The 27,525-nt window shown below is 46.0% G+C and overlaps 1 protein-coding gene across 4 annotated transcripts in view; it reads left to right on the top strand.

The window, feature by feature from the left end:
* SLC44A1 (solute carrier family 44 member 1) overlaps window positions 1-27,525 on the top strand; it is an 851,962-nt gene that overhangs the window by 754,701 nt on the left and 69,736 nt on the right. For all 4 annotated transcript variants that reach the window (XR_003941047.1, XR_003941046.1, XM_030194328.1 and 1 more), the window contains exon 13: window positions 18,348-18,485. Coding sequence is in view for 2 of the 4 variants with exons in the window: in XM_030194328.1 (XP_030050188.1) it covers window positions 18,348-18,485 (138 nt within the window). In the remaining 2 variants the exon portion in view is untranslated. The remainder of the gene's footprint in view (window positions 1-18,347; window positions 18,486-27,525) is intronic.

Genomic DNA, 27,525 nt, shown 5'->3' with positions numbered 1-27,525 from the left:
ACTGTACAATTTAACATACAAGGACAGTCCCTGCTCAAAGGAGCTTACAATCTAAAGGACAAATGTACAGTCAGTCAAATAGGGGCAGTCCAGATTTCCTGAAAGGTATAAAGGTTAGGTGCCGAAAGCAACATTGAAGAGGTGGGCTTTGAGCAAGGATTTGAAGATGGGTAGGGAGGGGGCTTGGCGTAAGGGCTCAGGAAGTTGATTCCAAGCGTAGGGTGAGGCGAGGCAGCGATTGCCCTCTCTCCCCTGCCCCTCTCCAGCCACCCATGCCAGTGATTATCTTCTCTCCCCTGCCCCCTCCTCCAGCCACCCATGCCAGCGATTGTCTTCTCTCCCTTGCCCCCTCTCCAGCCACCCATGCCAGTGATTGTCTTCTCTCCCCTGCCCCTCCTCCAGCCACCCATGTCCAGCGACTCCCTTCTCTCCCCTGCCACCCCCTCCAGCCACCGAGGTTGTTCAGGGAATTCTTCGGGGCAGGCAGTCTTGCCTGCCCGCTGCCAGCGCTGACTCTCCCCCCTCTACTGGATCGCTCTTCAAAATGGCCTCCAAGCCTTCAGCTGCTGGAAGTCTCGGCGGCCATTTTTAAAGAGCGATCCGACAGCGGGGGAGGGTCAGCGCCGGCAGCGGGCAGGCAAGACTGCCTGCCCCGAAGAATTCACTGGACAAGGGAGGTGAGGGACCACCGGACCCTGTAGGGGGGAGGGAGGGAGAAAGGAAGGAGAGCCAGCTCGCTCTCAGGAAGAACCGGTTCGCAAGTCGGTAAAACATTTAACAACCGGCTCCAGCACACCACTGACTGTGACACAGAAACTTTGGGACATGCGTGTCATAAGTGTGGCCATGTAGAAGGCCTCCTGTTTCTTCCAAGCTGAATGGCTGTATGGTAAGTTGGAGAGGGGGAGGCTGGATGGGCATTTCTGTGGAGGAACAGAAATTCACATCCAGCCTCTCCCCCCTTACCGTACAGCCCCACAGCACAGAGTTGTCTAAATAATAGGTATGTTGTCTAGCACTAGTGATCTGCGAAGTACAAACTTGCAGATAAGCATAGGCAGTGCCTAGACTATAGTTTGCTCTCTGTTCAGCAGACAACCTTACCCACAACCAAACAACATTGGTGAGGGCAAGGAAGGAGCTACAAACAGCTGGGTCATCTTTTCACATTGAATGTATCAGCAATGGTATATAGCGTTGAGCAGAAAAGGCAAAACAACAGTAAAAGCATTAGATGGATGTTTACTTCATCACAATTGCAGTATAATACATCAGGTAGAGAAGGGCACAGGCTAGGGGAATTATATTTTATTTATTTACAGCATTTATATCCCACATTTTCCCACCCACAGGTAGGCCCAATGTGGCTTACAGTAATTTACAAAAGCATACATCAGATCTTCAAACAAACAGTCAATGGCATTGTAGGGAAAGGAACAAGTGAGTAATAGCAGAGGTGGGAAAATAGGGATAGAAAATAGACTTCAATAGGTAGCGGGGCGGGTCAAGAGTATAAGCCTTTCCAAATAAGTAGGTCTTAAGGTATCCTTTGAAGGTCAGATGATCAGGGATAACTTAGGTAGACCATTCCACAGTTGTGCGCTAATATAGAAAAAGGTGGTGGCGTAAGTGGTTTTATACTTGAGGCCACTGTAGATTGGATAATGCAGATTTAGGTACAAACGAGCTTGTCTGTGAGAGTTTCGAGGTGGTAAGCTGACTAGGGCGTCCATATATGCAGGGGCTTCACCATAGAGAATTGTATGCACCAAAGCACAAATTTTAAATGTTATTCGGTCCTTTACAGGGAGCCAGTGTAGTTTCTCATGCAGTGGCCTTGAGGTTTCAAACCTCGATTTACAGAAATGAGCCTAGCAGCTGTGTTCTGGGCAGTTTGTAATTTTTTCAGAAGCGTGTCTTTGCATATATCCCATTACAGTAATCAAGGCAGCTAAGAACGAAAGACTGAGTTAAACCTCAAAATACTTCCCTAGGGAAGTAAGGTTTTATGCGTTTTAGCTTCCAAAGAGAGAAGAACATTTGTCTGGTGGTAGAGTTTGTTTGCTGCTCCAGAGTTAAGTGTCTGTCGACAAGTACACCTAATATTTTTAGAGACTCAGAGATCGGTAAAACAAGCTCAGGCGTGATTAACGTGGAGGTCGTGAACTTGTTATAGGGAGTAGAGAAGACAAGGCAGTGTGTTTTCTCAGCATTAAATTTGAATTTAAAAGTGTTGTCCCAATCTAGCATCATGCGTAACCCAAGCTGTATTTCATTGGCTATCTCACTGAAGTCCGCTTTAAAAGGAATAGAGATAGTGATGTCATCCGCATAAATAAATGGGTTGAGACCTAATTTGGAAAGGGCTGTGGCCAGAGGAACCAACATTATGTTGAAGAGCGTTGGGGAAAGCGGTGAGCCCTGAGGCACACCACAGTCTGCATTCCAGCGAGGTGACAGGCTTGAGTTAGAGCTAACTTGGTATGATCTTGTGGTAACCTTTCAGCCATGCTAGTACATTTCCACTGGCACCAAAGTAGTCAAGTAGCTGAAGCAAGATGTCATGGCTCACCATGTCAAAAGCACTAGACATGTCAAATTGTAAGAGCAGAATTCTCTTTCCAACAGCTATTTCCTTTTTAAAGTTGGTCGGGAGGGTGACAAGCACGGTTTCAGTACTATGGAGTGGATGGAATCCTGACTGCGACTCATGCAATATATTAAACTTGTCCAAGTACTCCTTAAACTGTTTGTATACCATGCTCTCCATCAATTTCACGAAAAGCGGAATAGATGCAATCGGCCGATAGTTGGCAAGATCTTGGCTGTTTTTCTTGACATCTTTGGGAATCGGGGTAAGTAAGATGTTTCCAAAAGTTTCAGGGAACATGCCAATACCAAGCATGAAGTTGAAATGCTGCATCAAATCAGCTATGAAGCAACGAGGAGCACATTTGAGTAAATAATTAGGGCAAGCATCTAATTTTCAAAATTTACTGGAAAGTCTGCGAATCTCCTGTAGGACAGAATCCACAGTAAGAGGTGCGAAGAGTGAGAATGATCGATCAGCTGGATGCTCGCATGAACTCGGATCAAGGGCACTAAGAAAATCACTTACACACAAACTGCTACGGTAGGGAATTCTTTAAGTTTATGAGTTTTTCTTTTAAAAACTTGACCAAAGTTGCAGCAGGTGGAATACTTTTATTGACAGATGTGAGCATTGTAGTATCCGTGAGTTTGTTAACTAAAGAGTAGAGTTCTTTCAAATCTTTGTACTCAGGGCCTATTTTAGATTTATAATAGATTTTCTTGGATTGTCTGATAGCATAATTATACTTTCTCTGAGAGGCCTTCCATGCATTTAGATGTTGAGCGTCCTGGCGCTTTCTCCAGGCCCTTTCAAGTCGTCTGCAAGTGGTTTTAAGTTGTCTAAGGTCATCATTAAACAATGGTGCAGCAGCTCTAAACGCGCTGTGATTGGCTCAGAGACTTTCAGGTCTCTCAGCTGAGTGAAACACGGCCAAAAAGGATGTTTTTATTATTTGGGTGTGAATGATGGCCAAAATGGAAGGCTATTTTTGTGATGGACGCTTTCAACTGCACTCTTTATTTATTTATTTATTTATTTATTTATTGCATTTGTATCCCACATTTTCCCACCTATTTGCGGGTTCAGTGTGGCTTACAATACATTGTATTGATGGAAGTACAATTTGTTACAACTCGATTATGGTTACATTGTGAGGAGTAAAGTGAAAACAAAGTCTATGTATCGCAAGGGGAACAGAACAATGGAATAGTGGAAGACCAATGGATACTGATAGGATTACAGAACAATAGCTAGAGAACGTTTGGTTATAACATTATTACCTGTAGATTAAGGTTTGAGTGTGTTAGAATTTTGGGGGATAAGAGTATAAATGAGTATGTATTGATGCAGTATTAACATTATGCGTGGGTTTCATGTGTTTTAATCCTTTCGATAGATTTCTTCGAAGAGATAAGTCTTCAACGATTTGCTGAAGTCGGTCAGCTCGTAAGTCGTCTTCAGGTTGCGTGGTAGTTTATTCCAGAATTGTGTGCTCGTATAAGAGAAGGTTGATGCGTGTAGCACTTTGTATTTTATGCCTTTGCAATTTGGGAAGTGGAGGTTAAGGAAAGTTCGGGATCTTTTAGCATTTCTGGGTGGTAAGTCTATTAAGTCATACATGTAGGCTGGGGCTTCACCGTGAATAATTTTATGAACTAGTGTGCATACTTTAAAAGTGATTCGTTCCTTGAGTGGGAGCCAGTGTAGCTTTTCTCGTAAGGGTTTCGCACTTTCGTATTTTGGTTTCCCGAAATGAGTCTGGCAGCTGTGTTCTGGGCTGTTTGAAGCTGATTGAAAACCCCGGCCAAAATGGAAGGCTATTTTTGTGATGGACGCTTTCAACTGTACTCTCCGATATCAGCTGATCAGGTGAGCGGCAGCGTATTTGGCATGCGCAGAGCAGACAGCATAACGCTTTGCTGCTCTGCTCATGCTCGACCAGCTGATTGGCCAACTGTTTTGCGATGGACTAGAGAATGCAAGTGAGCTACAATGAGTAGCTCATTTGCATTACCTTTCCTTGATGCATAGCCGTTCCCTACCGATTCGCTATGGAATTCGGTAGGGAACGGCTCTAACGACGACTTTAGTGCATCTTGCCCTAAATAAGGTTTTATTGTAGATTCTGATAGAAGCGATTTCAAGATGTGGTGAGATAGAGTCTGCAATGTGTTCTGCTATGAAGGTGGAGCCATAAATTAGGGCAATACCTCCACCTCTCCTCCCAGACAGCGGCCAGTGGACAAGCTTGTAGCCTGAGGGGCATAAATCAAGTAAGATAGGATCTGTTTGTTTAGGGATCCAGGTTTCTGTGATAAAGACCTGGTCTAGGTTATCTGACGCAATCCAGTCTGTGATGATTGCAGCTTTATTGACCACAGATCTGGCATTAACATAGCCCAGTAGGCAGAATAAGAGGCATGTGAAGGATAGATTTTGACAAGCTTACGGTCCTTGGCAGGTACGCTATTGAAATTATAATTCTTGCCATGGAATAGAGGTTTGACACTATGTATGGAAGAGCTACTTGGTAACCTGTATGGATTGTGAATAATGGGAATTAGATTGTTGTTGGTAGTAGGGACTGAAAGTGAGAAGTGAACTAAGGAAAGGAAAAAGCAAGCGGAGAAAGGCTTAAACATGTTCATTAGGAGTCAATTAGAATCAGATGACAGTCAAACTGGCACCGGCCACTGCAGATGGTTTAAAGGCGAATGCAACTTGCAAGCAGAAACTAAGTCCATCCAGTACAACTACAGAGGGCAGCAAGCACAGTCATCAATCTCCAACCAAAAGCCATTCACAGTCAGCCAGCCAGACAGCAGCTCAACAGGGATGTCAGCAGGATAGAGACCAAAAGTCCAGATGGCGATCCAGATAGATGATCCGCTGTGCAGGAAGAGTGAACTGGACTCAGCAATGTGAAGTAAGCCTGCACCCCGGCAACAGGAGACCCCGGCGAAACGCTGGTAGCAAGATGACTCCAGCAGGAGAGATGGCGTAGTAATCTGTACACAGGCACTAAAACTGCAGCAGGATAGAGACCAAATGTTCAGATGGCGATCCAGAGAAATGATCCGCTGTGCAGGAAGAGTGTACTGGTCTCAGCAACGTGGAGTAGGCCTGCACGCCAGCAGCAGGTGACCCGGCAAAACACTGTGGTAGCAAGATGACTCTGGCAGGAGAGCTGGCACAGTAATCCGTACACAGGCACTAAAACTGCAGCAGAAAGCAGCAAATTGGAAGGAACAACAGCTGACCAGCGTCGGCAACAGGCACTTCCTCTGAAATAGCAGGGCAGCAAAGGCAGCGCCGAGGTCCAGCTGAAAGAAAGGAGAGGAAGGAGGTTGGCGGCAAACAACAGCTGACCGACGTCTGCGACAAGTACTTCCTCCAAAACAGCAGAGCAGCAGAGGCAGTGCTGAGAACCAGCTGAGAGCAAGGAGGCGTAGAAGGTGGGGCGCCTCAGCGATATCTAAATAGACAGCAAACCACTGCACCCCGGTCCAAAACAGACGCAGGCCCAATGATGAGGAGCCGATCGACGGGCAAATGCCGGCAGATTACCTGAGGACCTTCAAGATCAACAGACAACGCAATCGGGTTGCCCAACGACGGGCAAACGCCGGCAGATTACCCGAGGACTTTCAAGATCAACGGACAACGCAATTGGGTTGACAGCCGGCCCACCGACATGCAGGAAACGAGCTATGCAGGCTGGGGCTCCCCCACAATATTCCCCACCAAAATTGGTGAAAGGGGGTGAAATCAGGACGCCACAGCAACAAAGAAAACTAGCGCAAACAAAATCAGGCCAATTGGTAACGGAACGACGGTTAGCTCCGAGATGGCTTCATGAGCTAACGGTTCGTTAGCCCATTAGTCAGCCGCCATCTTAGCCACACTGTAGCCACCTGCAGGTAATTTAGAATAGGAACTGTAACGAGAACCCCCCTCTCTCTCACCATGACTTAAGGGCTCAAGGCCATAGTAGGCATGCAACAAATTGCCAAAAGGAACGCCAATCTGTTTGCTCCAAGTGGCCAGAGGCTGGCTGCTTCAACTAAGGAGAGAGAATGTGGGGCAGTGAGGGAACCGCATCAGACACAGCAAGCAGCTCCTGGAGGGTAGAGAATGGAGAGTTGGTCAGATGTAGAAAATGCAGAGTATATGCTAAGCTGCCAGCTAACACCCAGTCTGAAACTTTTTGAAAGGAAAGGTACACAGCCCACACACCAGTTACTTTCAAGAATTCCCCAAAGGTGTACACATAACCATACAGTGGCAAAAACAAGGTTTACTTAACATTGACATTCACACTTCAGGCAGCCCTTAACACATACTTACAACTTTAAATAACTCAAACAACATTTTCTTTTTTGGAATAAAATTTGCCTGCAGCTTTATTTTCAAATATTAATAAAATTCATTTACTTAACATCAACTTAGTAACATATCATTCTTTCCACCAGGTTAACTTCACAATGCGGTTAATAATGTTAAGCCCTTCGGTAACGAACTGGCTCACTTTCTCCCCACTTCACAGTGTGATTAATAATAATGTTAAGCCATTCGGTAACGAACTGGCTCACTTTCTTCCCACCTTACCCCCCTCCCCCCATGTGACTTACGGTACCGTCAAGCCACCTCTTACTCATGGCGGTTCCGCCCACGAGTTCATTTCCATTTCATATATTTCATAATATTCATTTAACCGCTTCTGGTGCCTCTTAAACCCCTCATCCAGGCCACAAGCGGTGACAGACTCCATCTTGTCACCGCTCCCCCATAACCAAAGCTGCTGCCAAATCCTTCTTTAAGCAATCCTCCAACAAATCTTGGAGTGCACTCAAAAAGATATCAGTTCCAATATCGGACAGATGAACTCCATCCTGCCTATACAAACCTGCACAATCCGAAGAGATCAGGTCATGTGCTAACACCAAACCCCCCATTCTCCCCATAAATTTTGACACTTCCCAATTCACCCTGCGCCTCAAACGCTCAATACCTTTTGGATTAACTGCCCCCCTCCACACTCTTCTGGGAATAATCTGTGACCAAATAATCAATGCTTTTGGAAAATTTATTTATTTATTTATTTATTGCACTTGTATCCCACATTTTCCCACCTATTTGCAGGCTCAATGTGGCTTAAAATAACTCATCACCTCCAATAATTCTGCTTTCATTACACGAATTAACTCAACTCCCTTTACCACACATAAATCATTTCCCCCCCAAATGAATACAAATTAAAACTGGAGAAGAAAATCGCCGAGCTTGCAGTAATGCTGGCAACAACTGCTTCCAAGTCATTCCTCGTATGGCCAACCAGCGGATTCGAATACCGAATTCCACCAATCCCAGGTTGGATCCCCACTTTGATTCCAAAGCATGCTTGTGTGCCCAAAAGACATATGAATGTCCGCAGATCCATACACATATGTCCGGAGGCAATACATCTGCAAAAGAAACTAGAACAATTAGCATAAACATTTTCATTTCTCATCACGAATATATCCTTTATATCTATTAGACCGCCATCTCCCCACCCGCTGAATTAAAGCCACCGAACCCCCTTCCTGGGCTACATTGGAAGCAGCACCAATTTGAAATGAGTGTGTCCCATATTCCTTCGGCTCTAAGCCCATATAACTCAAACCTTTCTTCATCACTGCTGCAAATTGATACCTCGTTAAAGGCATACCATTGCTATGGACCAACCAAACCTCCCCACCCACCGGTCTTACACCATTGTAATCCAATGCACATTGCACTGGACAAAATTCCAAACTCTTAGCTGCTCGCAAACTAATCCAAATGCCTTTTCCCTCTTGGTCCATTTTGGACTTCCGCAAATATATGCGCAACACCCCCTTATTAACAATCACATCATTTCTTCTCAAACCCTCCTCTTCCATAGCTCGCGTTGAGGAAACTACCAACTCCCCAACCCTGCAAGCTGCAAAAAAGGCTACCACAAAAGCCACCTGAAATAACAGTGTTTCATATTTTGAGAAACAAACTTTTGTTAAAACTTTGCACAACTGCACTACTTGTGCATAAAATAGCGGCTTCCTCACCCTCTTTATCCGTGATTTCTTGTGTACTCTGGAAAAACCACACAATAACTTCCAAATCAAATATTTCCCAGCTGGATCCGCCCAACCCAGCAACTTTGAAACAAATGCTATTGCAGCCATCGTCTGGGATACCATCCCAAACGACCATTTACTATCCACTGCAAAAGCAATAAGCCGGACCATCCTCTCTTCACAAATTGGGAAAACCAAATTCCAACCTCTGTCAGCCCAGAATGCTAGGAATCGCCTCCATCCAACTCCATAAGCCTTCCAAGTATTTGGAGCCAATGCACTCATCAACAGCGCCTCACAACCTCCTGAAAATTGTGCCACAAATCTTATGACATCCGTGTAGGCTCCCAATCTGCTGACGGTGCCAAAGCTCTGAAACGATGTAACTGTAGACGAGATAAAGCATCAGCAATCTCATTACAAACACCAGACACATGTCTCGCTGTTAGCCATAAATTTAATTGCAAACATTTTAAAACAATCAATCTCAACAGCTCCACTAACAGCGGACAACGCGAATACTGCTTATTGATTGCCCATACTACCGACATATTATCAGAATACAAGGTAATCCTCCTGTTAAACAACCTCCGTTCCCATAAACACAAAGCCACCCAAATTGGAAATAATTCCAACAAAGCAATATTCTTACACAAACCCATCTCTCTCCACCATTGAGGCCACTCTTCTGCACACCATGCCCCTCCAAAATAAATCCCAAATCCAATTTCTCCCGACGCATCTGTGAATAATTGCAAATCCACATTGGAGACCAATACCTCTTGCCACACACAAATTCCATTAAACACTGACAAAAATTCTCTCCAAATTTGCAAATCCGCTCGTACTGCCTGTGTTAAACGCACTCTAAAATGCGTCTTCCGCAAACCCACTGTTAACAATGCCAAACGTCTCGAGAAAACTCGTCCCATAGGAATCACCCTTGTCGCAAAATTTAAATGCCCCAACAACGACTGAATCTCCTTCAACTTCAACTTTTTCTTAATGCATACCCTATCAATCTCCTGACGCAAAGCCACAATCTTTCCTCTAGGCAGCCGAGACTCCATTCTCACTGAATCCAACTCTATCCCCCAAAACACCAATTTGGTAACCGGGCCCTCACTTTTTTCCGTAGCCAAAGGCACCCCCAACTCCTTTGCTACTGATCTAAATGCTGACATCAATGCCGCACACTGCAGTGAATTTTTTGGACCCCCAAACAAAAAATCATCCAAATAATGAACAATAGAATCCCAACCACTAACTTGCTCCACTACCCAATGCAAAAATGTAGCAAATGCTTCAAAATAATTACAAGAAATTGAACACCCCATAGGCATACATTTATCAAAATAAAATTTTTCTTCAAATTTAAATCCCAGCAACCTAAAAGCTGTAGGGTGTACCGGCAATAAACGGAAAGCTGCTTCAATATCCGCTTTTCCCATCAAAGCACCTTTTCCTAAATTCCTCAACAAATCCACCGCCTGCTCAAAACTGGCATACAATTCTGGATCAATAAAACTATTTACACCAGAACCTTCCAGATATGACAAATTATGAATCAACCTGTACGTCCCCGGCTCTTTTTTCGGTATCACACCCAATGGAGACACAACTAGATTTTTAATCGGCGGGTAAACAAACGGCCCCGCTATCCGCCCAAGATTCAACTCCTTCCTCAACTTCTTCCGAACCACTTCTGCATGCTGAATCACAGATACTGAATTCTTACACTTATGATCCAACACCGGTCCATCAAACGGAATCGAAAAACCTTCTAAAAAACCGACCCACAACAAATACGAATCCCCACCACACGGATACCGATCCAGCCAATTTTTTAAAGCCGATAATTTAATAGGAGAAGGAGCCTTGCCAGCCCAAACCTGGGCCTCCCATATTTCCACCTCGCCCTGCCCTTCCCCGTCCCCCAACCCTCCTCTGGGACATTTAAACACCGGGTGGAGTCCTTGACAGACACTGCAACAGTGCCGGAATCTGCAGGCCGGCCTATTACATCGTCCTGCATTAAATTGGAAACAAGCATTACCTGGGCCACTCCCTTTTCCCCCCAATCCGCTTGTCCCAGCACTTCCTCCTCCTGCCATTCCGAAACTCCCTGCTCGGACCATGCCCACTCCCCCGGTATTTCCCACTGAGTCACTACCGTACCCAGGAAATCCAGCAGAGGCTCCCGAACGAAAGGGGGGGTTAACCGCAGGTGTAAAATTAGCAATCCACAAATCAACATCTCTCACACCCCAATTTTCAGATTTGTCCTTTGCCAAACTTCGTCTAAACTGCTCATCATAATTAACCCAGGCCCAACCTCCATACAATTTATAAGCTCTCAATATTAAATCACAATATCTCAATAAACCCGGATACAAAGCCGGTTTCTGCGCCCCCAGAACACTCGCAAAAACATGAAAACTTAACAACCAATTCATAATCGTCTTTGGAACTCTCCCTCTTTTTTTCTTTCCCTCTTCTTTTCCTCCATCCTTCCCTGAATTACCCTCCTTATCCCGCGCCAATAAAGCAAATAAATCTATATATTTGCCCTTTAAAATTCTCTGCCTCCATTTTAATGTTATATAACAATCTAAAGGTGCAATACTACATAACGTATGCCCCATCCTAGAACCCACCAACACACCAGGCAACTGAGTGTCTCCCGAAACTTGTAAACCATTCCCTCCATCCTCTTCTTCAGAAGAAGATGAAGAAGACCCTGATGAATCCCACGAATCTGAAGATTCCCACACCTGCATTGGGTCTCCAGTCCCACCCCTCCTCTGCCATTTCTCACTATCCAGCCGCCTAACGACATGGCACAAATTACGTAAAAATTTTTTATTCCGCAACTTCTTCCTCAAACACTTCCTCGTCACCCTTTTAGACCTGCTACTCCAATCTCTAGCACCCGCACCCACTTCTCCTCCCTCCCACCCCCTTCTACCCCTTCGAGCACACAATCCCTCTAACTCACCCATTGCTCTCCTCGAGGAAGGCCCCTCCAAAGGATCCTCCACATCAGCATTCCGCACTGGAACATCATCTCGCATCTGAATACCACCAACCAGGTCACCAATTGAAGTATCAACTTCCACCTGATAAGCCCTCTCCTGTTCCATATTCAAACCCACCTGACATCCCATATCAACCTTTTGTCCACCACCCACCTCTTCATCACCATCTACCACTCTCCCAATATTCCCCCTGCCTTCACCAACACTCACCCTTTCAGACAAACTCATACCATGTTTCTTATTTTCCTTCGCTTTACCCCCACCCTTACCAATGTTCTTTGACCCCATTCTCCACTGTTTTTTTTTTAATTACCCCAGTTCACTCACCCCAACACCCCAGCCCCAATTCCCCCAAACAAACACCCTTTTGATCAATCTAATATCTCCACAACTTTCCACCCGAAAAGAAAACCCAACCCCCCTGATAACCCACAATTCAGCCACCCCCCTTGATAACCCACCCTTAAAAAACTTCACCAACTTCCCAAAATTTCCTGCACAAATACAGTCTGTCCAAAACCCTTTAATCCATCCAAACTTCCTCTCACAAACTTCCTCCCCTATCACCATCCAATTTCCCACTTTCCTTACTCTGTAAAATACCTCACTGACATCCCCAAGCCATCCAGCCCCTCAATATCGCCATTCCCCACTGACACTCCGCTCACACACGTGTCTTCACCCACCCCCCACCGTAACACACCCATTCACTCTTCCTTCACACAACCCCCACACGCAATTAAAACCGCCTTGTTACACTTAAATAACTCAAAATACAGTCCCAATTCATCTCCGTTTTCCTTCCCCCCCCCCCCACCTCCGCGAAACCGGAAGTGCACTCATAAAACCCTCGTTTCACTCACCCGCCCCGTCCCCGTAACAAACACAGCTCAAATCCCAATTTTCCGTCCCTCAAGCACAAAACCGCCAACCCATTAAAATATCATAAAAGCGCTCCGTTTCCCAACCCCCTCACCTCCGCGAAACCGGAAGTGCCGTCGCGATGTTTTCTTCGACGCAGCTGCCAAGCACCAGCCTCCCCCACCTCAGGTAACCAAGAATTCTTTTCGTTTTTTGCCACTTTTACCCCTCAAATCCTCTTTCAACTCCCTCCTATTCACCCTAACCCTCTCCTACCTAACTAAAAACTACTTCCGAGCGCCCAAATCTTCACCCTATCCTAACACTTCCCTTCCAGCCAATCCTATCCCTGTTTCCTACCCAATCCCCTTCCTCCCTTTCCTGTTGCTAACCTAACCACTAACTACTTCTAAACTTACTCCCTCCTGCAACCCCCCCCCTTCCCTTTCTTATTCTGGCTGCCTTGGCTTCAGCCAATGTTAACACCCTCACAGCTTAACTGTGAGGGCTTCCATACTGAAGCTAAAATGCTTAGAAGTACCACCCCATAATCTAAAGAAAAGCATCTAAAGTGCAAACACAGAGAGAGACATTTTAAAGAGGCGCCAATAAAGGGAATGCAAACTTCCAAACTGGAAGAGCAGCTAGGGACGTTCATCATTTTCACCCATAATCAAAATTAGGATGTCCACAACACAGAGCAGGTGGAGATGTCTATAGTTCCTACCCATAAGCGAAATTAGGATGTCCAAATCGGCAGTGCAGCTGGGGACGTTTATGAATTTTGCCCATAATCAAAATAAGGATGTCCATGGGACAGTATTTAAATGTCTTTCTCAATATTTTCGAATTTTTGGATACCATTGTCAGAATGGCACCAAAACAGGCACCCACCCACAAGTGTAATTTCAGTGAACCTGAAATAGAACTGCTGGTGCAAGAAATAGAAAAAAGGAACACACATATCTTTGCTCCCATGGGCCAGAGGCTGGCTGCTTCAACAAAGGGGAGAGAATCTGAGGCAGTGCAGTTTTCCACTGTGGCAGGGATGTAGAAGACGGCAAGCGCAAGTAGCGCCAGCTGAAGCGCAATGTGAGGCATAAGGCTGGTGCCAACCCCCCAGCAGATGACACTGCTACCTTGACCCCCCCTAGAGCACATTGTTCATGGGCTCTTGCCCCAGGAGGGGATCCACGGCATTGGGTCCCAGGATACATCAGCACAGTCTGAGGGCTTAGGTAGGTTTACCATTAGGAAGCTGTGGTATCTGTTGTTCTGCTCTCTGTTTTCCACAAGTGGGGGACAGTGTAGTGCTCCTAAGTAGGGGAGGGGGTGAGAACACCACATGTAATACAAATAACTATTCATTAGAGACCATGACACAGGGAGTAAGCAGGTGGGGGGGGGGGGGGGGGTTCCAGCTATGTGTGTGTAGGTTACCACTGTTTCACAGCTTTGGAGCCTTCCCCACCCCCTCCTCTTTTCCCATCACCAAACTGTGCATATCTGCTTTCCACACCTCTGTGCTGTAGCCGCTCTGTCCTCTGCACTCCATCCACAGTTCTGTGTCTACCCACCTGCCTGTGCGGCTCTTTTGCACATCAGTCTCTGACGTACATTGCGCTCCTCATCACCAGTTCTGTGCCATGTACAATGACATCTGTGGGTTGCCTGCCAATGCCATTCCTCACCATCTGTTTGCTTGGTCTTTGCATGTGGGGCTATGTATATGAATGCTGCAAAACAAAAGTGGGTTATTTTGACCAACACACTTCCTCCCCTTTTGCTATGCAGGTGATGATAGCCAGTCATGCAGAAGCTGGCCCTAGTGTCCACCAGCCCCAGCACACTGAAGAGCAGATAGAGCAGCAAACCAGTGGCCCTGGAGGTGTGTCTGCAAAGGAAACCGTGCAGGAACACTCACATGGGGTGGAACCACAGGACGCAGCAGCAGCAGAGGATCTCCCTCCCCCACACACAGCCTTTGCCGATGTTGGCACAGAGGAAGAAGAGGCAGAAGGGGGGGGGGGCACATCCTCAGCAGAGGCCAGCCAGCCAGAGAAGGTAGCTGCTGCACCTTGCAACCCAATTGCTGGGCCACAATGTGCAGCTCGAGGATTACCGGCGCCAGAAATTGGAGCTGCAACGGGAAGCGGTACATCAGCTCCAACGGCTGGAGCAGAGCATCAAGGGCCTACGGCGTGACCTCCAATCACACACTAGAGCCCTGATGCAGCAACAAGTTCTGCCTTCTTCCACCAGTGCACAGCAACCACCAGCAAAGAAGAGGAGGTTGAGATCCTCAGCCCCCCTCCAGCCACTGGTCCAGCAGCCACCACACCAGCTGCTCTTCTGGGTCCTGTGCCCAGGTTGCAGGGCAAAACACAGACCACAAGGTGGCCGGACTTCCAGAGGGCAGCCTAGGCAGCAGGCTGCCTTGTTGACACAGAGGACAGTGGGACCTCATCAGGGGAGGACTCTCAACAGAGTTCCCCAGCAACACCGACAGCTGGACTGCCACCAGCTGCTCAGGAACATGGTGGGAGGGGTAGGAGGGGCCAGGAGAGGGGGCGGGGAAAGTAGACAAGAGTGTATGTGATGGGACATGCTGGGGGGTGGGGGAGTATGGAGGGGTGCTGGGAGGAAGGAGTGTGAGGGTTGGAGGGAGGGGAATATGCACAGAGTGGGTGATGGTGGTGGTGTGTAACTAGTATGTGATTGTAATAAATGTTGACTTACACAAAACTTGTCTCGATGAGTCTTTGCCTGGCTCAGACCTCCAGATGGTGGGCGCTCTGCTCTGTGGCTGGGAGGTGGAGGGGGTTCCTCATCCTCTTGATCTGGTGCCTGCTGCTCTGGTTGCTGTGGCTCCTCTGAGAGGGCCTGCCCTCTGCGCAGGGCCAAATTATGGATCATGCAGCAGGCCAGGAATATCTTTGCCACCTTTTGGGGGCTGTACAGGAGCTCCCTTCCAGAACGGTCCAGACATCGGAACCTGTTCTTAAGTTGTCCAAAGGTGCGCTCTATGATGCCACGTGTGGTCCGATGTCTGCTGCTGTTGTTCTCTGGCCCTGTTTGTGGGTGCACAATTCCGCTGTGGGTAGCCTCTGTCACCTTTGGGGAGAAACAGGATGAGAAACATGAGTGTGTATTATTTGGAGTGGGTATCTTGTGGAGGGGGGGGATAATAGTGGATTGTGGAGTGAGCTGGAGCGAGAGACGGTGCTGAGGGTTGCCCAGTGGAGGAGGTATAGTTTTGGCAGATCCATGCTGCACTTACCTACTACTACTACTACTATTTAGCAAGGAGCCATCCGCCGGTGATCTCCCCTCGGTCAAACCTGCGGAAGATTCCTGAGTGCTGTAATATGTAGGTGTCATGGGTTGAATCTGGGTATCGGGCACACACGTCTAGACTCTCCCCCTGGGCGTCACACACAACTTACATATTCATTGAGTGGAATGTTTTGCTGTTCCTATAGGTGGCCTCTCGTGGTCTGAGTGCGACTTGTGTGCAGTCAATGGCGCCTATGACTGAGGGGACGCGAGCTATGGCGTACAAGTCAGCCATGTTGTTCTGCAGGGCCCAGGGGTTGTTAGGGAAGGTGATGTACTCTGAGGTGTGGGTAAGAAAGGCATCAAGGATCTGGGTGAGGCCCATGTTCACAGCTAGCACAGACTGGAAGCTCCCAGTGGCCAAAAAAGAGAGAAGCAGTGATCTTGAGGGGTGCACAGGGATGGGATTTTTCCTATGGGTCCTGGCATGCAGGAGGGGTTGGAGCTGCTCACAAAGGTGCTGAATGGCAGCCCTGTCAAAGCGGTACCTAGTGAGACACTGCAGGTCAGTAAGGTCTAGGAAACTGCTACGGGGCCTGAAAACTCTGGGGTGTGAGCAGCTCCTGTGGCGCCTTTCTTCTTCCTCCAACATGTGAGCCACCTGTGCATTTAGTACCTTCATTTCCCCACACAGCAGGTGCAATGTAATGACACCAGTGCTCACCTCTCCCTACCAACCTGGTGAAACCCACCACCAACAAACAGAAGCTGACACTCTCCCACTACCGATAAACAATGCAGTCACACACAGCACAGCCAAACAGCAACCCACTACACACTCTCCTGCCACACCCTCTAGCCACTCACTCTCCAAGCAGCAACCGACAGTCTTCACAAACACATACACACACAGGAACAGCACACAGGACAAAGAGACAAACACAGACAACAAACAGGTAAGGGAATGAAGTGTGAACTTGGGGACAGTGGGATGAGGGGATGGGGGAGATAGAGGAAGTAGTAGTAGTAGTGTCTGGGGTTGGGGGCTAGAAAGGGTAAGGAAAGCTGAAAAGGTAAAACACAAAAGAGGCAGGTGAGGATGAAAACGTTCCGACTAGGGCACAAAGTTAACAGGTACTCAACAACTCTCAGCTTTCTCTCCATACAACGATTCTGCCACTCTCCAACTCTACAAAATCGCTAATGGGTCTAAAGATGACTTACCCCTTACCCTAAACGCTTTTATATCAGGTCTAACTAAGGACGCCCATGTTCCCGCCAATGCGAAAGCATTTCGCTATCCGTTATATGTTGGAGACATCCATCTCATAACGTTGCCCAAAACACGCCTCTAACACGCCCCCTATGGAGACATCCATAGATGGACGTCCTCGCACTCAGGACGTCTTCACGCCCCTGTTTCGATTATTGGATTTGGATGTCTTTCTTTTACAAAGACGTCCATGTGCCTCTTATGTCGTTTTTTTGACGTCCTTCTCTTTCAAAAAGGAGCCAGATAGTCACAGATCTCTCTCATGTCATGGTGTCCACAGAGCTATTAGAATCTCCCCTGTCATCCTTAGGCATCTAGTGTTCTCTGCTCCTGAGGTCAGCATTTCCTATAGTTGATGTTTTTTTCCATGTAACCTCAGATTCGCCTGATATAACTTCTGTGCAAGAGAGGAGTCATGAGCAAAACTGGCCCTGCTCCTTCTGGCTCACTGCCCAATTCCATCATGGAACTTTGAGCAGGTTATCTACCCATCTTGCCAAACTTTCAGCATCCTCTTCAAATCTGCCAGGACCCTGTCAGTGGAAGCATGGTTCTCAGGACTATACAGCATCTCTAGCTGAGGGCTGAGAACCTGGGGAATCAGATTAATTCCTACAGCAGTTTGTTGTATGACTGTGAACAGGTCACTTAACCCTTCATTGCCCCAGTTACAAAAATAGATTGTGAGCCCACTAGGGACAGAGAAAGTACCTGCATATAGTAAATGTAAACTGCTTTGATTCTACGACAGACTATATATCAAATCCACAACCTTTTACCCCTTAGTCCTGGTAAGGAGAACTTATCCAAAATCTTTAGGCTCATTCAACAATTTCACAAACTTTGTATGGTTAGCTGGTTTACCACTTCTTCACCTTCATTAGTAAACTAGGAAAAGAAATTTGATAGAAAAAAAGCGTGGAGTGTCTCATGCCTCTGGTGCTATCATGGTCTCATCAAATATTGCTTAAAATTAGATTATGCAAAACTAGAACCTGAATGCTTGCAGGTATCAAATTAACCTAGTTGATTTTTTTAGGTAGGCTAAACTGAGGCAATTCTTTGATAGCATTTGTGTGAATAGAGAATTTCTAAATTAGTAAGAGATGAATATAAACTGCAAGAAGTGAAATCTTAATTAATTTATCTCTGTTTTGACTTTGGGAGAGTTTTTCAAATTACTTTAACAGGATTTCTTTTTCACTCAGAATGCATATACAGCAACAGCTATCAACAGTACTACCTTCTGTACATCAGCAAAGGATGCCTTTGTCATTCTTGTGGAGAATGCATTACGAGTGGCTGCCATCAACACCATAGGGGACTTTGTGCTGTTCTTAGGAAAGGTAAGCCAGAAACATCACAGGGGATTTGGAGGTGCTTTGCAACTATGTGCACATGTAGGTTTATATTAAATGTACAATAAAGGGGTTTTTTTTCCACCTTATGTGGTACTTGGCCTCTTCCAGTGCATCCCAGGGGACTAAGCGTTCCTCCTACCTCTGACTCAAGGTATGAGGAGGGGTCTGGGGGTTGGGATTACACTAGACCACCAGAGCCAGTGTTCACCTGCTGGACCACCAGGGTATTTTGTTTTATGTGGAGGGTGGGGGGGTCTGGACCTCAAGGAATTTTTTTAAGGCTGGGTGGGGAAACTTCGGCTCAGGAGCTTTTAGGGGTAAGGGGCTGTGGCTTGCTGCCTTGTTGAGACTCCTGTCAGTGTCTAAGCCATCAGGCACTGACAGGAAACTTAGCACAGGTCCCAAGTGACAGCTCTGGAGCTGTCTGTAGTTTTTAGTCACTAAGACCCAGATGCATCAGACTTACCATGCCGGGAGCGATCGTTTTGAGCCAGTTTAAATCGGCTTAGTGATCACGTTATCTAGCGACGAATGCGCAAAAGCCTACAGTGACCTGTTTATCACACTTGCAAATGCGCAATGAAAACGCTATGCAAATGTAATTATGTAGTTCCCATTTAATGAAGGCAATACGGAGGTCATGTGATGTCGTGCTGAGAGAGCAGATGCAGGTGGGAGAAGCTCCCAGTCTGGATCGCCCCACTCCACCCTTCTAAGTGATTTTTAAAAAGACTGGAAGCTGGGGCTGCAAAGTATTCCCATTTGGGACAGTTTTGGAAAAACAGCGCTGAGTTCTGCTAGCATTTATGAGTACGAAATCGGCACGCCGAGAGAAGGAGAAGCCAGTGAAGAGCTGACTCCAAGATGGCGGCCAGAAATGAGGGGGGGACCCTCTTCAGTCATCTCCACATGGGTGGCTTAAATTGTTATGGAAGTCACGCAGGCCATCGATGTCTCTTTGGACAAAAAAATGCAGATTGTTACGGCTAAATTGGACAATGTTGATGGAAACCTGGTAGCGTTAAAAGGGGAGTTCTCTGTTTATTGCCATTGCGTCTCAGATCTGGAAGACCGGGTACAGCAGTTAACTACTTTGGCGGCCACGCTACAAAAGCAAGTGAAAGCTCTGGAAGATAAATCAGATGATATGGAAAATCGCTCCCGGAGGGGGTATCTAAGGCTTGTGGGCTTACCTGAATCTGTTCCGGAGGCAGAGCTGAGAAAGATTTTTGAATCCTGGCTGGTATCGGCGTTGCGGCTGCAGCCAGCAGCAGGTCCCCTGCGGATAGAACAGGCACATAGGCTGGGTCCCAAAAGAACGGCTGAGGAACGCCCGCGTGTGGTAATATGTAAGAGTTTGAACTATGCACACAAGCTGGACATATTGAGAGAATTCAGAGCGAAAGGTCCCTTAAAATATGAGAACAAAACAATTCTATGCTTTCAAGATTTCTCGGCCCGGGTTTCAAGTTTAAGGAAAGCATATGCTCCTATCTGCACAGAGCTACAGAGTCGTCATATTCAATGTGCCTTGCTTTATCCAGCACGTCTCAAAGTCTTCAAGGAGGGCAAATCTCATTTTTTTTATTCGCCTGAGGCGGCTAAAACTTTTCTTCAGGATCTGCCGTCTTCAGCAAGTTTATAAAGTCACATCGACGGAAGGCGGGGGTGGACAGTACAGTCAAAATAGGTGAAATCTGAAGCAGGCTACGTTTGTGAAGGATGGCAAAAAAACAATTTTTTGTAGCTATTGGGAAGGATATGGATACCAGAGATGTGCGAGTACTGCGAGGATATGAACCACATGGGAACTCCAGAGGCTGAATATGTGAGACAGACTGTAATTGTGCATGCATATGAAGTTCAGTATCAATAATGGTGTGTCCATCTGTGTATGCTAGAGACCACAGTATTCCCGTTTGAGCTGGTTTTTTCTTGACTTTTATGCACCATATTTGCCCCTTTACGAAGGTTTCAAATTAGCCCCTGACGCAGCCCTAGGTGGGCGAAACACGGCCTGTGTCGGGCGATTTGTTCATACACGGTATCTTCAATAAAATCTTTTTGTTGTCATTAATACACAACGGATAATGTTTTGGAGGGGTGGCCTTTGCCCAACGTGAGTGTTGGGCGTAGAAAGGTAAGGGAGGGGGGGTTCAGAGATATATGCAGATGCGGGGGGGGAATTGGGAGATGGGTAAGGGGAGTTATTGCGCTTTTATTTTGTTGTGAAGATGGGATGGTTGGGGGAGGGAGAGGTTTTTTTAATTTTTTTCTTTCTTTTTTCTGGAGAGGGGGGGCCCCTTTCAGGAGTGGGAGCTGAGCATTTGGACGGTGGATGGTTGTGTGGAGAGTTTGGGTTGAGGAGTCGCTCACTGGGACGGCCCCCCCGATGCCTATAGATTATTGACCTTGGTTATTGCCTATTGGGCTGTATTCTCATGAAGGGGGTTAAATTGATATCTTGGGGGTCAAAAAAAGCCTCTGGTCAAAAATACTGCATGAAGCAACGTGATTCTCCTGACTTGTCTGTTTTGGTGGAGCAAGGTGAAAATGAACAAATGCAAACAGAAACGGAAACCACACCTGCATGTGTGAAAATGCATTGGGCTATAAAAAAAATCACCAAGGATAAGAAATGACAACGAGCCATCTCGTTTGCGAGTGTACTACATGATGACAGGGCAGGGGAGGGAAAACACAGACAAACCAATTGGCTTAAACTTTTGATGTCATTACGTCTCCACGCATTGGTCATGTGGGTGCATATATATGATGTACAGGTAGCGCTGGGGATGTTTTACGTCATTGACAAATGACGCACGACTCTGCTTGCTATTTGTACGTTTGTCTTACACGTGTCTCGCCGGGACCAGGAAATGGATGATGGATTCTTCCTGGCAAGAGCCAAGAAGCTGACAGGCCAGGATGAGAGCCAAGGCGACCTGTGCATCAACCTCCTGCCTGAGCCTGCTCCCCCCCCCCCCCCCCATGCCCACGCGTGTTCCATCCCTGAGTGGTCTTGGAAGATGTCACACAGGAAAATCGATGATGATTACCACTTGACCCGAATGGCTATATATGAGCTCTATGAGGAAATACGAGCTGATATTGACCCACCCACAGCAAGATCTCACACAGTACCTGGGCTGGTGAAGCTGCTGGTTGTTCTGCAGTTCCTTGCCACAGGGACATTCCAGCATGTGTTAGGGGGTAACAGCGACGTGGACCAATCTACTTTTTCAAGACCTCTAGCACAGGTACTACTTATATTATCGCCACTTCCCCCTTCCCATGTCCTTCCTCTCCTCCCCATCTTGCCTCCATGGTGTCCGCCCTCTTCCCCCTTTGTTCCCCCCCCTTCCCATATCTGCCTTACAGTGTATTCATTTTTAGGACTGCTTACATTCCTTGGCCATGGTGAGTTTAATAGTGCAATACCAAATACATCACATACATTATGACTCCCTCCTCCCCTTTGTTCTACATTGCAGGTTCTGCGCGCCCTGAAAAGATGTGCTTGCCGGCACATTAGATACCCTACGGGAGAAGAGGAACATAGGAGGATCAAGCTGGACATTTTCAAGATTGCTGGCATACCCAATGTCCTGGGGGCTATTGACTGCACACATGTTGCATTTACCCCACCAGTGAATCAAGAAATCCAGTACCGTAATCGCAAGATGGGATACTCGCTGAATATACAGGTGGTCTGAGATGCAAACCTGAGGATCCTCAATGTTGTTTCATGTTTTCAAGGGAACTGCCATGACTCTTACATCTTGGCAAGCAGTTCACTGGGGAAGAAATTTGCAGAGAAGGAATTCGGACAAGGGTGGTTACTTGGTGAGTGCTTTTGTGTTTTAACAGATGTGGTAGGGGTGCCGGAGAGGATTCATATGCCACCTGTATTAAAAGTGGCACTAGACTGCTGGGAAGGGCCTCTTTGGATACGTATTGCTGTGTTCCTGCAGGGGATTCCGGATATGGATCCAGACCATGGCTGTTGACCCCGCTCACAGTGCCCCGGTCGAAGGCAGAGAAGCGCTGCAACGAGTCACGCTTCTACTACTACTACTACTATTTAGCATTTCTATAGCGCTACAAGGTGTACGCAGCGCTGCACAAACATAGAAGAAAGACAGTCCCTGCTCAAAGAGCTTACAATCTAATAGACAAAAAATAAAGTAAGCAAATCAAATCAATTAATGTGTACAGGAAGGAGGAGAGGAGGGTAGGTGGAGGCGAGTGGTTACGAGTTAAAAGCAATGTTAAAGAGGTGGGCTTTCAGTCTAGATTTAAAGGTGGCCAAGGATGGGGCAAGACGTAGGGGCTCAGGAAGTTTATTCCAGGGGTAGGGTGCAGCGAGACAGAAGGCGCGAAGTCTGGAGTTGGCAGTAGTGGAGAAGGGAACAGATAAGAAGGATTTAGCCATGGAGCGGAGTGCACGGGAAGGGGTGTAGGGAAGGATGAGTGTGGAGAGATACTGGGGAGCAGCAGAATGAGTACATTTATAGGTTAGTAGAAGAAGTTTGAACAGGATACGAAAACGGATTGGGAGCCAGTGAAGCGACTTGAGGAGAGGGGTAGTATGAGTAAAGCGACCCTGGCGGAAGACGAGACGGGCAGCAGAGTTTTGAACCGATTGGAGAGGGGAGAGGTGACTAAGTGGGAGGCCAGCAAGAAGCAGATTGCAGTAGTCTAAACGAGAGGTGACAAGGGTGTGGATGAGGGTTTTGGTAGAGTGCTCGGAAAGAAAGGGGTGGATTTTACGGATGTTGTAAAGAAAGAAACGACAGGTCTTGGCGATCTGCTGGATATGAGCAGAGAAGGAGAGAGAAGAGTCAAAGATGACCCCAAGGTTTCGAGCTGAGGAGACAGGGAGAATGAGAGAGCCATCAACAGAAATAGAAAACGGGGGGAGTGGGGAGGTGGGCTTGGGGGGAAAAATGAGAAGCTCGGTTTTGGTCATGTTTAATTTCAGGTGGCATTGAGACATCCAGACAGCAATGTCAGACAAGCACGCTGAAACTTTGGTTTGGATGCAAGGTGAGATATCAGGGGTAGAAAGGTAGATTTGGGAGTCATCAGCATAGAGATGGTAGGAAAAGCCATGGGATGAGATTAATGAACCAAGGGAAGAAGTGTAGATAGAAAAGAGGAGGGGACCAAGAACAGAACCCTGAGGTACACCTACAGGCAGAGGGATAGAAGTAGAAGAGGATCCACCAGAGTGAACACTGAAGGTGCAGAGGGAGAGGTAGGAAGAGAACCAGGAAAGGACAGAGCCCTGGAATCCAAGTGAGGACAGGGTATTGAGGAGTATGCTGTGATCGACAGTGTCAAAAGCAGCGGAAAGATCAAGAAGAATGAGGATGGAATAGGTGTACTATTGAGCAGACCTTTGGGGTACTAAAGAGTAGTTCCGCTGCTTGCACCTGTCTGGGGATCCCTGCAATATTCCCCTGATAAGTGACTGTGTACTGCATGCCGCAAAACATCGCACTGAAGCATCGACTGGAGATCGGCATAGTAGTGCCTCCAAAAGTGGACAGAGGATCAGATGAAACCAGGGGAAATGCTGTGTGACAGAAGCTGATCCAGGAGTATTTTGCCAGAGTTCCACAGCCTGTGTAGTCAGCAACCACTTGTGCAGTACTATATCATATATAGAGAGTTATCAAGGTAGAAGCCAAGAAGACATGTATGCACAGCGTTCTTTAAACCACAGCTTATATTTCATTCATAAAAACAACGCAAGATTTAACTATCTTCCGAAGGCTACTGAAAACTGATCTATTCAAGAAGGCATACCAATAACATTCAACCTCAATACCAAATAATGAGACTACACATGAACTAGAAAAATTGAACTCTTATCACTGGACTGACTAACCTCTTTCACTTTAACCCTTATGTTGAATATGGTTTCTCTACAGTCGATGACCTAATGTATGCTACAATCCTATCTATCACGCGGAAATCAATATGCACTACCACAATGTATTCTTCTTTACCAAGTATGAATGCACCTTAATGCCACACTGTATTCTCCTTTACCATGTATGTATGCACCTTAATGCAACGACTTTTGTACTCTGTTACCCGGAAATGGCAACAGCTATTACGGCAAATGTAAGCCACATTGAGCCTGCAAATCGGTGGGAAAATGTGGGATACAAATGCTACAAATAATAATAATAATTCATTAGAGAGACTATCTGAATAGGTTTAAATATTCATTTATTAATGGCATGAAATTAAAAGTTGTGTCTGGTATACCCAATATCACATATTCCCAATGTTTCTAACAGCATATTAGTTCTGTAACAAAAACATGGCATTGTGTGCTACTGTCACCTTTATTGAGGTTTGTGGTCAAGGACAAAAAATAGTAATATACAATACACACCTCATAGCTATCCAACTAGAACCTGTTTCCCAAAATGTATAATCAACAACATGATAAACCTGGACGCATTAAACGTTCAAAATGTTTTATGTTTAAACAATTTTTATTGAACATACAATAAAATAATACAACCATTAACTTGTGTCAGTTGTTCGTCATTTTTTCTTTTTACATAATCACCCTCTTCTACTACTACTACTGCTATTTAGCATTTCTATAGCGCTACAAGGCGTACGCAGCGCTGCACAAACATAGAAGAAAGACAGTCCCTGCTCAAAGAGCTTACAATCTAATAGACAAAAAAATAAAGTAATCAAATCAATTAATGTGTACAGGAAGGAGGAGAGGAGGGTAGGTGGAGGCGAGTATGGCTTCCTCTTTTGCAAAGCCATAGCCTTACAATCGACATTCAATACTGGATAAGACCAATATCCAGCACGAGAACAACAACTCAGCTAGGAGAACGATTCGTCAAAGACATAGACAAGGAAGTCTGGTCTCCAGATCGTCCTCAGATAATATTATGAGTCCTAACGTTTGGACAATACTTGGGATCCTTCCCAAGAATGATATTAATATTGGTAAACCTTACAGTCCCATACTAAGTTCTTTGTGCCGATGGATTCCATCTCCCCAATAGCTCCGTTATGCTTTCCTTAACATCTCTTCCTCCCCCCCCACCCCCCCTGTTTCTCCGCTCATGTCTGATTGCAAGCTAACCAATTCCCAGCCACTACAGTGTATTAAGGACCAAGCTTCTCCCCCTGTGGTTCAGAGAGTCTATATATGTGCCCCAAAGTTTAAAAAAAACAAGTTTCCATGTGGGTCCACGTTTAGCTTCTTTTGCTTCCCACATCATCAACTGATGAATTAAGTTTCGCCAGTGCCAATATTCTGGCCCTGTATCAGACGTCCAATATTGCAAGATACATTTTTTTGCCAGCAAGGTAAGTTTACGAAATAGGAGTGTCCTGTGAGGTGTCCCTGCCCTGACTGATCCTGGCAAATTCAACAACAACTGCTTGGGTGTGCCCATTATCCTGTACCCTAATAATGTTGACAAGTAGTTAGTTATTTTCCCCCAGAACGCTTTAATTTTCCTACAGCCCCAGAAACCATGATAAAAGGTATTTTCCGCATTCCCACAGCACCTACACAATGATGTCTGTGCTCCTCCAAACTTCGCTAATTGTACTTGAGACATATAGAGGCATATTTTCAAAGCACTTTGGGAGGCTAAGTTCCATAGGTTTCTATGGAACTTTGGGAGGCTAAGTGCTTTGAAAATGAGCCTCATAGTCTCGATGTATGACACAAAAGGCACATTCCCTATATTGTGCACCACTAATCACTTTTGGTATTCCTTTCAACTGCTTATTGTTCAAAATGTTTTTTAAAAACAGGGTGTTCCACATCGACCGTCACGCAGATCTGGCTGTTTCACCGTGCCTTGAAAGAAACAACAAACATTTAGTTGTGAACGCTGCAAACAGAACGGTGGAGACTTGTATCCATGGATCCTGTATGGGGGAGGGTCACAGTGTCATACCAGACTATTCACAACATACCGTATCTGAGGACAGAAGGGCTCGAAGGTACAGCAGCACACACAGAATAGCTGGTAATCCTGGCTGCGAGGATTTAAAAAAAAAAAAAAAAACACTTTTAAGTGTACATTATGGGTGGGTCTGGTGACTGTGAAACAATAAAAACAGGCATGGAAAAATACTTTACTATTTTTTAGAGGGGCTGGGAGGTGGCCTGTGGTCCTGGCTTGGAAGAAAGAAAAAAAAAGTGCATTTGCAAAAAAATGAACAGGGAAAAATATTTAGTATTGAGAGAGGGGCTGGGACACAAGGGAGGGACAGGGAGGTGGCCTGTAGTCCTGCCTGTGAAAAAAAAAAAAGGGTTAAAGAACTGTCCATAATCCTTGCATCTGTGAGGCCTACTACATCCCTACTGGACTCTATTCCATCCTCATGGTTAAAAGTCTCTAAATGTGGACTTCTCCCTTTAGTTTTACATATGATCACCCAAAGTTATCATCATCAGGCTTTATCCCAACTTCATGGAAGAGGGCAGTAATAACATCCAATATTAAAGAATACACTTGACCTTTCCATCCCTCTCTAATCTTGGTTTTCTTTCCAAACTTTTAGAGAAAATTATTTTTAATCAACTGCTCACTCATGTTGAAGATTGTTCGGTTCTGTACCCTCATTGTTCAAGTTTTCGTACAAATCACAGTACTGAAACTGTCATCATGGCCTTTCTCAGTGAAATGTATTCCGTTGATGAATCAGGTAACCTAGCACTCATGATGTCACTTGGTCTATGTGTGGCCTTCAATCTTGTCAATCACTCTACTTTTACCTCGACTTTCAAATATTGGTTTAGAGGGCACAGTACTAGATTGGTCAGATAAGTAAATCAATCACTCTTTTTTCAGTTCACACTAATACACAATCAGTTCTCATCAACTCACTTGTGCTGTTCCGCAGGTTTCAGTTTTATCACCTTTACCCTTCAATATCTTTCTTAGACCTCTGGCAACAGTTGCTGAAGATCACAATATTAGAGCATTTCACTATGCTTATGACATCCTGCTAATTT

The sequence above is a fragment of the Microcaecilia unicolor genome, chromosome 2 (genome assembly GCF_901765095.1).
Source record: "Microcaecilia unicolor chromosome 2, aMicUni1.1, whole genome shotgun sequence".
Classification (NCBI taxonomy): Eukaryota; Metazoa; Chordata; class Amphibia; order Gymnophiona; family Siphonopidae; genus Microcaecilia; species Microcaecilia unicolor.
The sequence above is the reverse complement of the archived record's forward strand: the minus strand, read 5'-3'. Positions and strand labels throughout refer to the sequence as shown.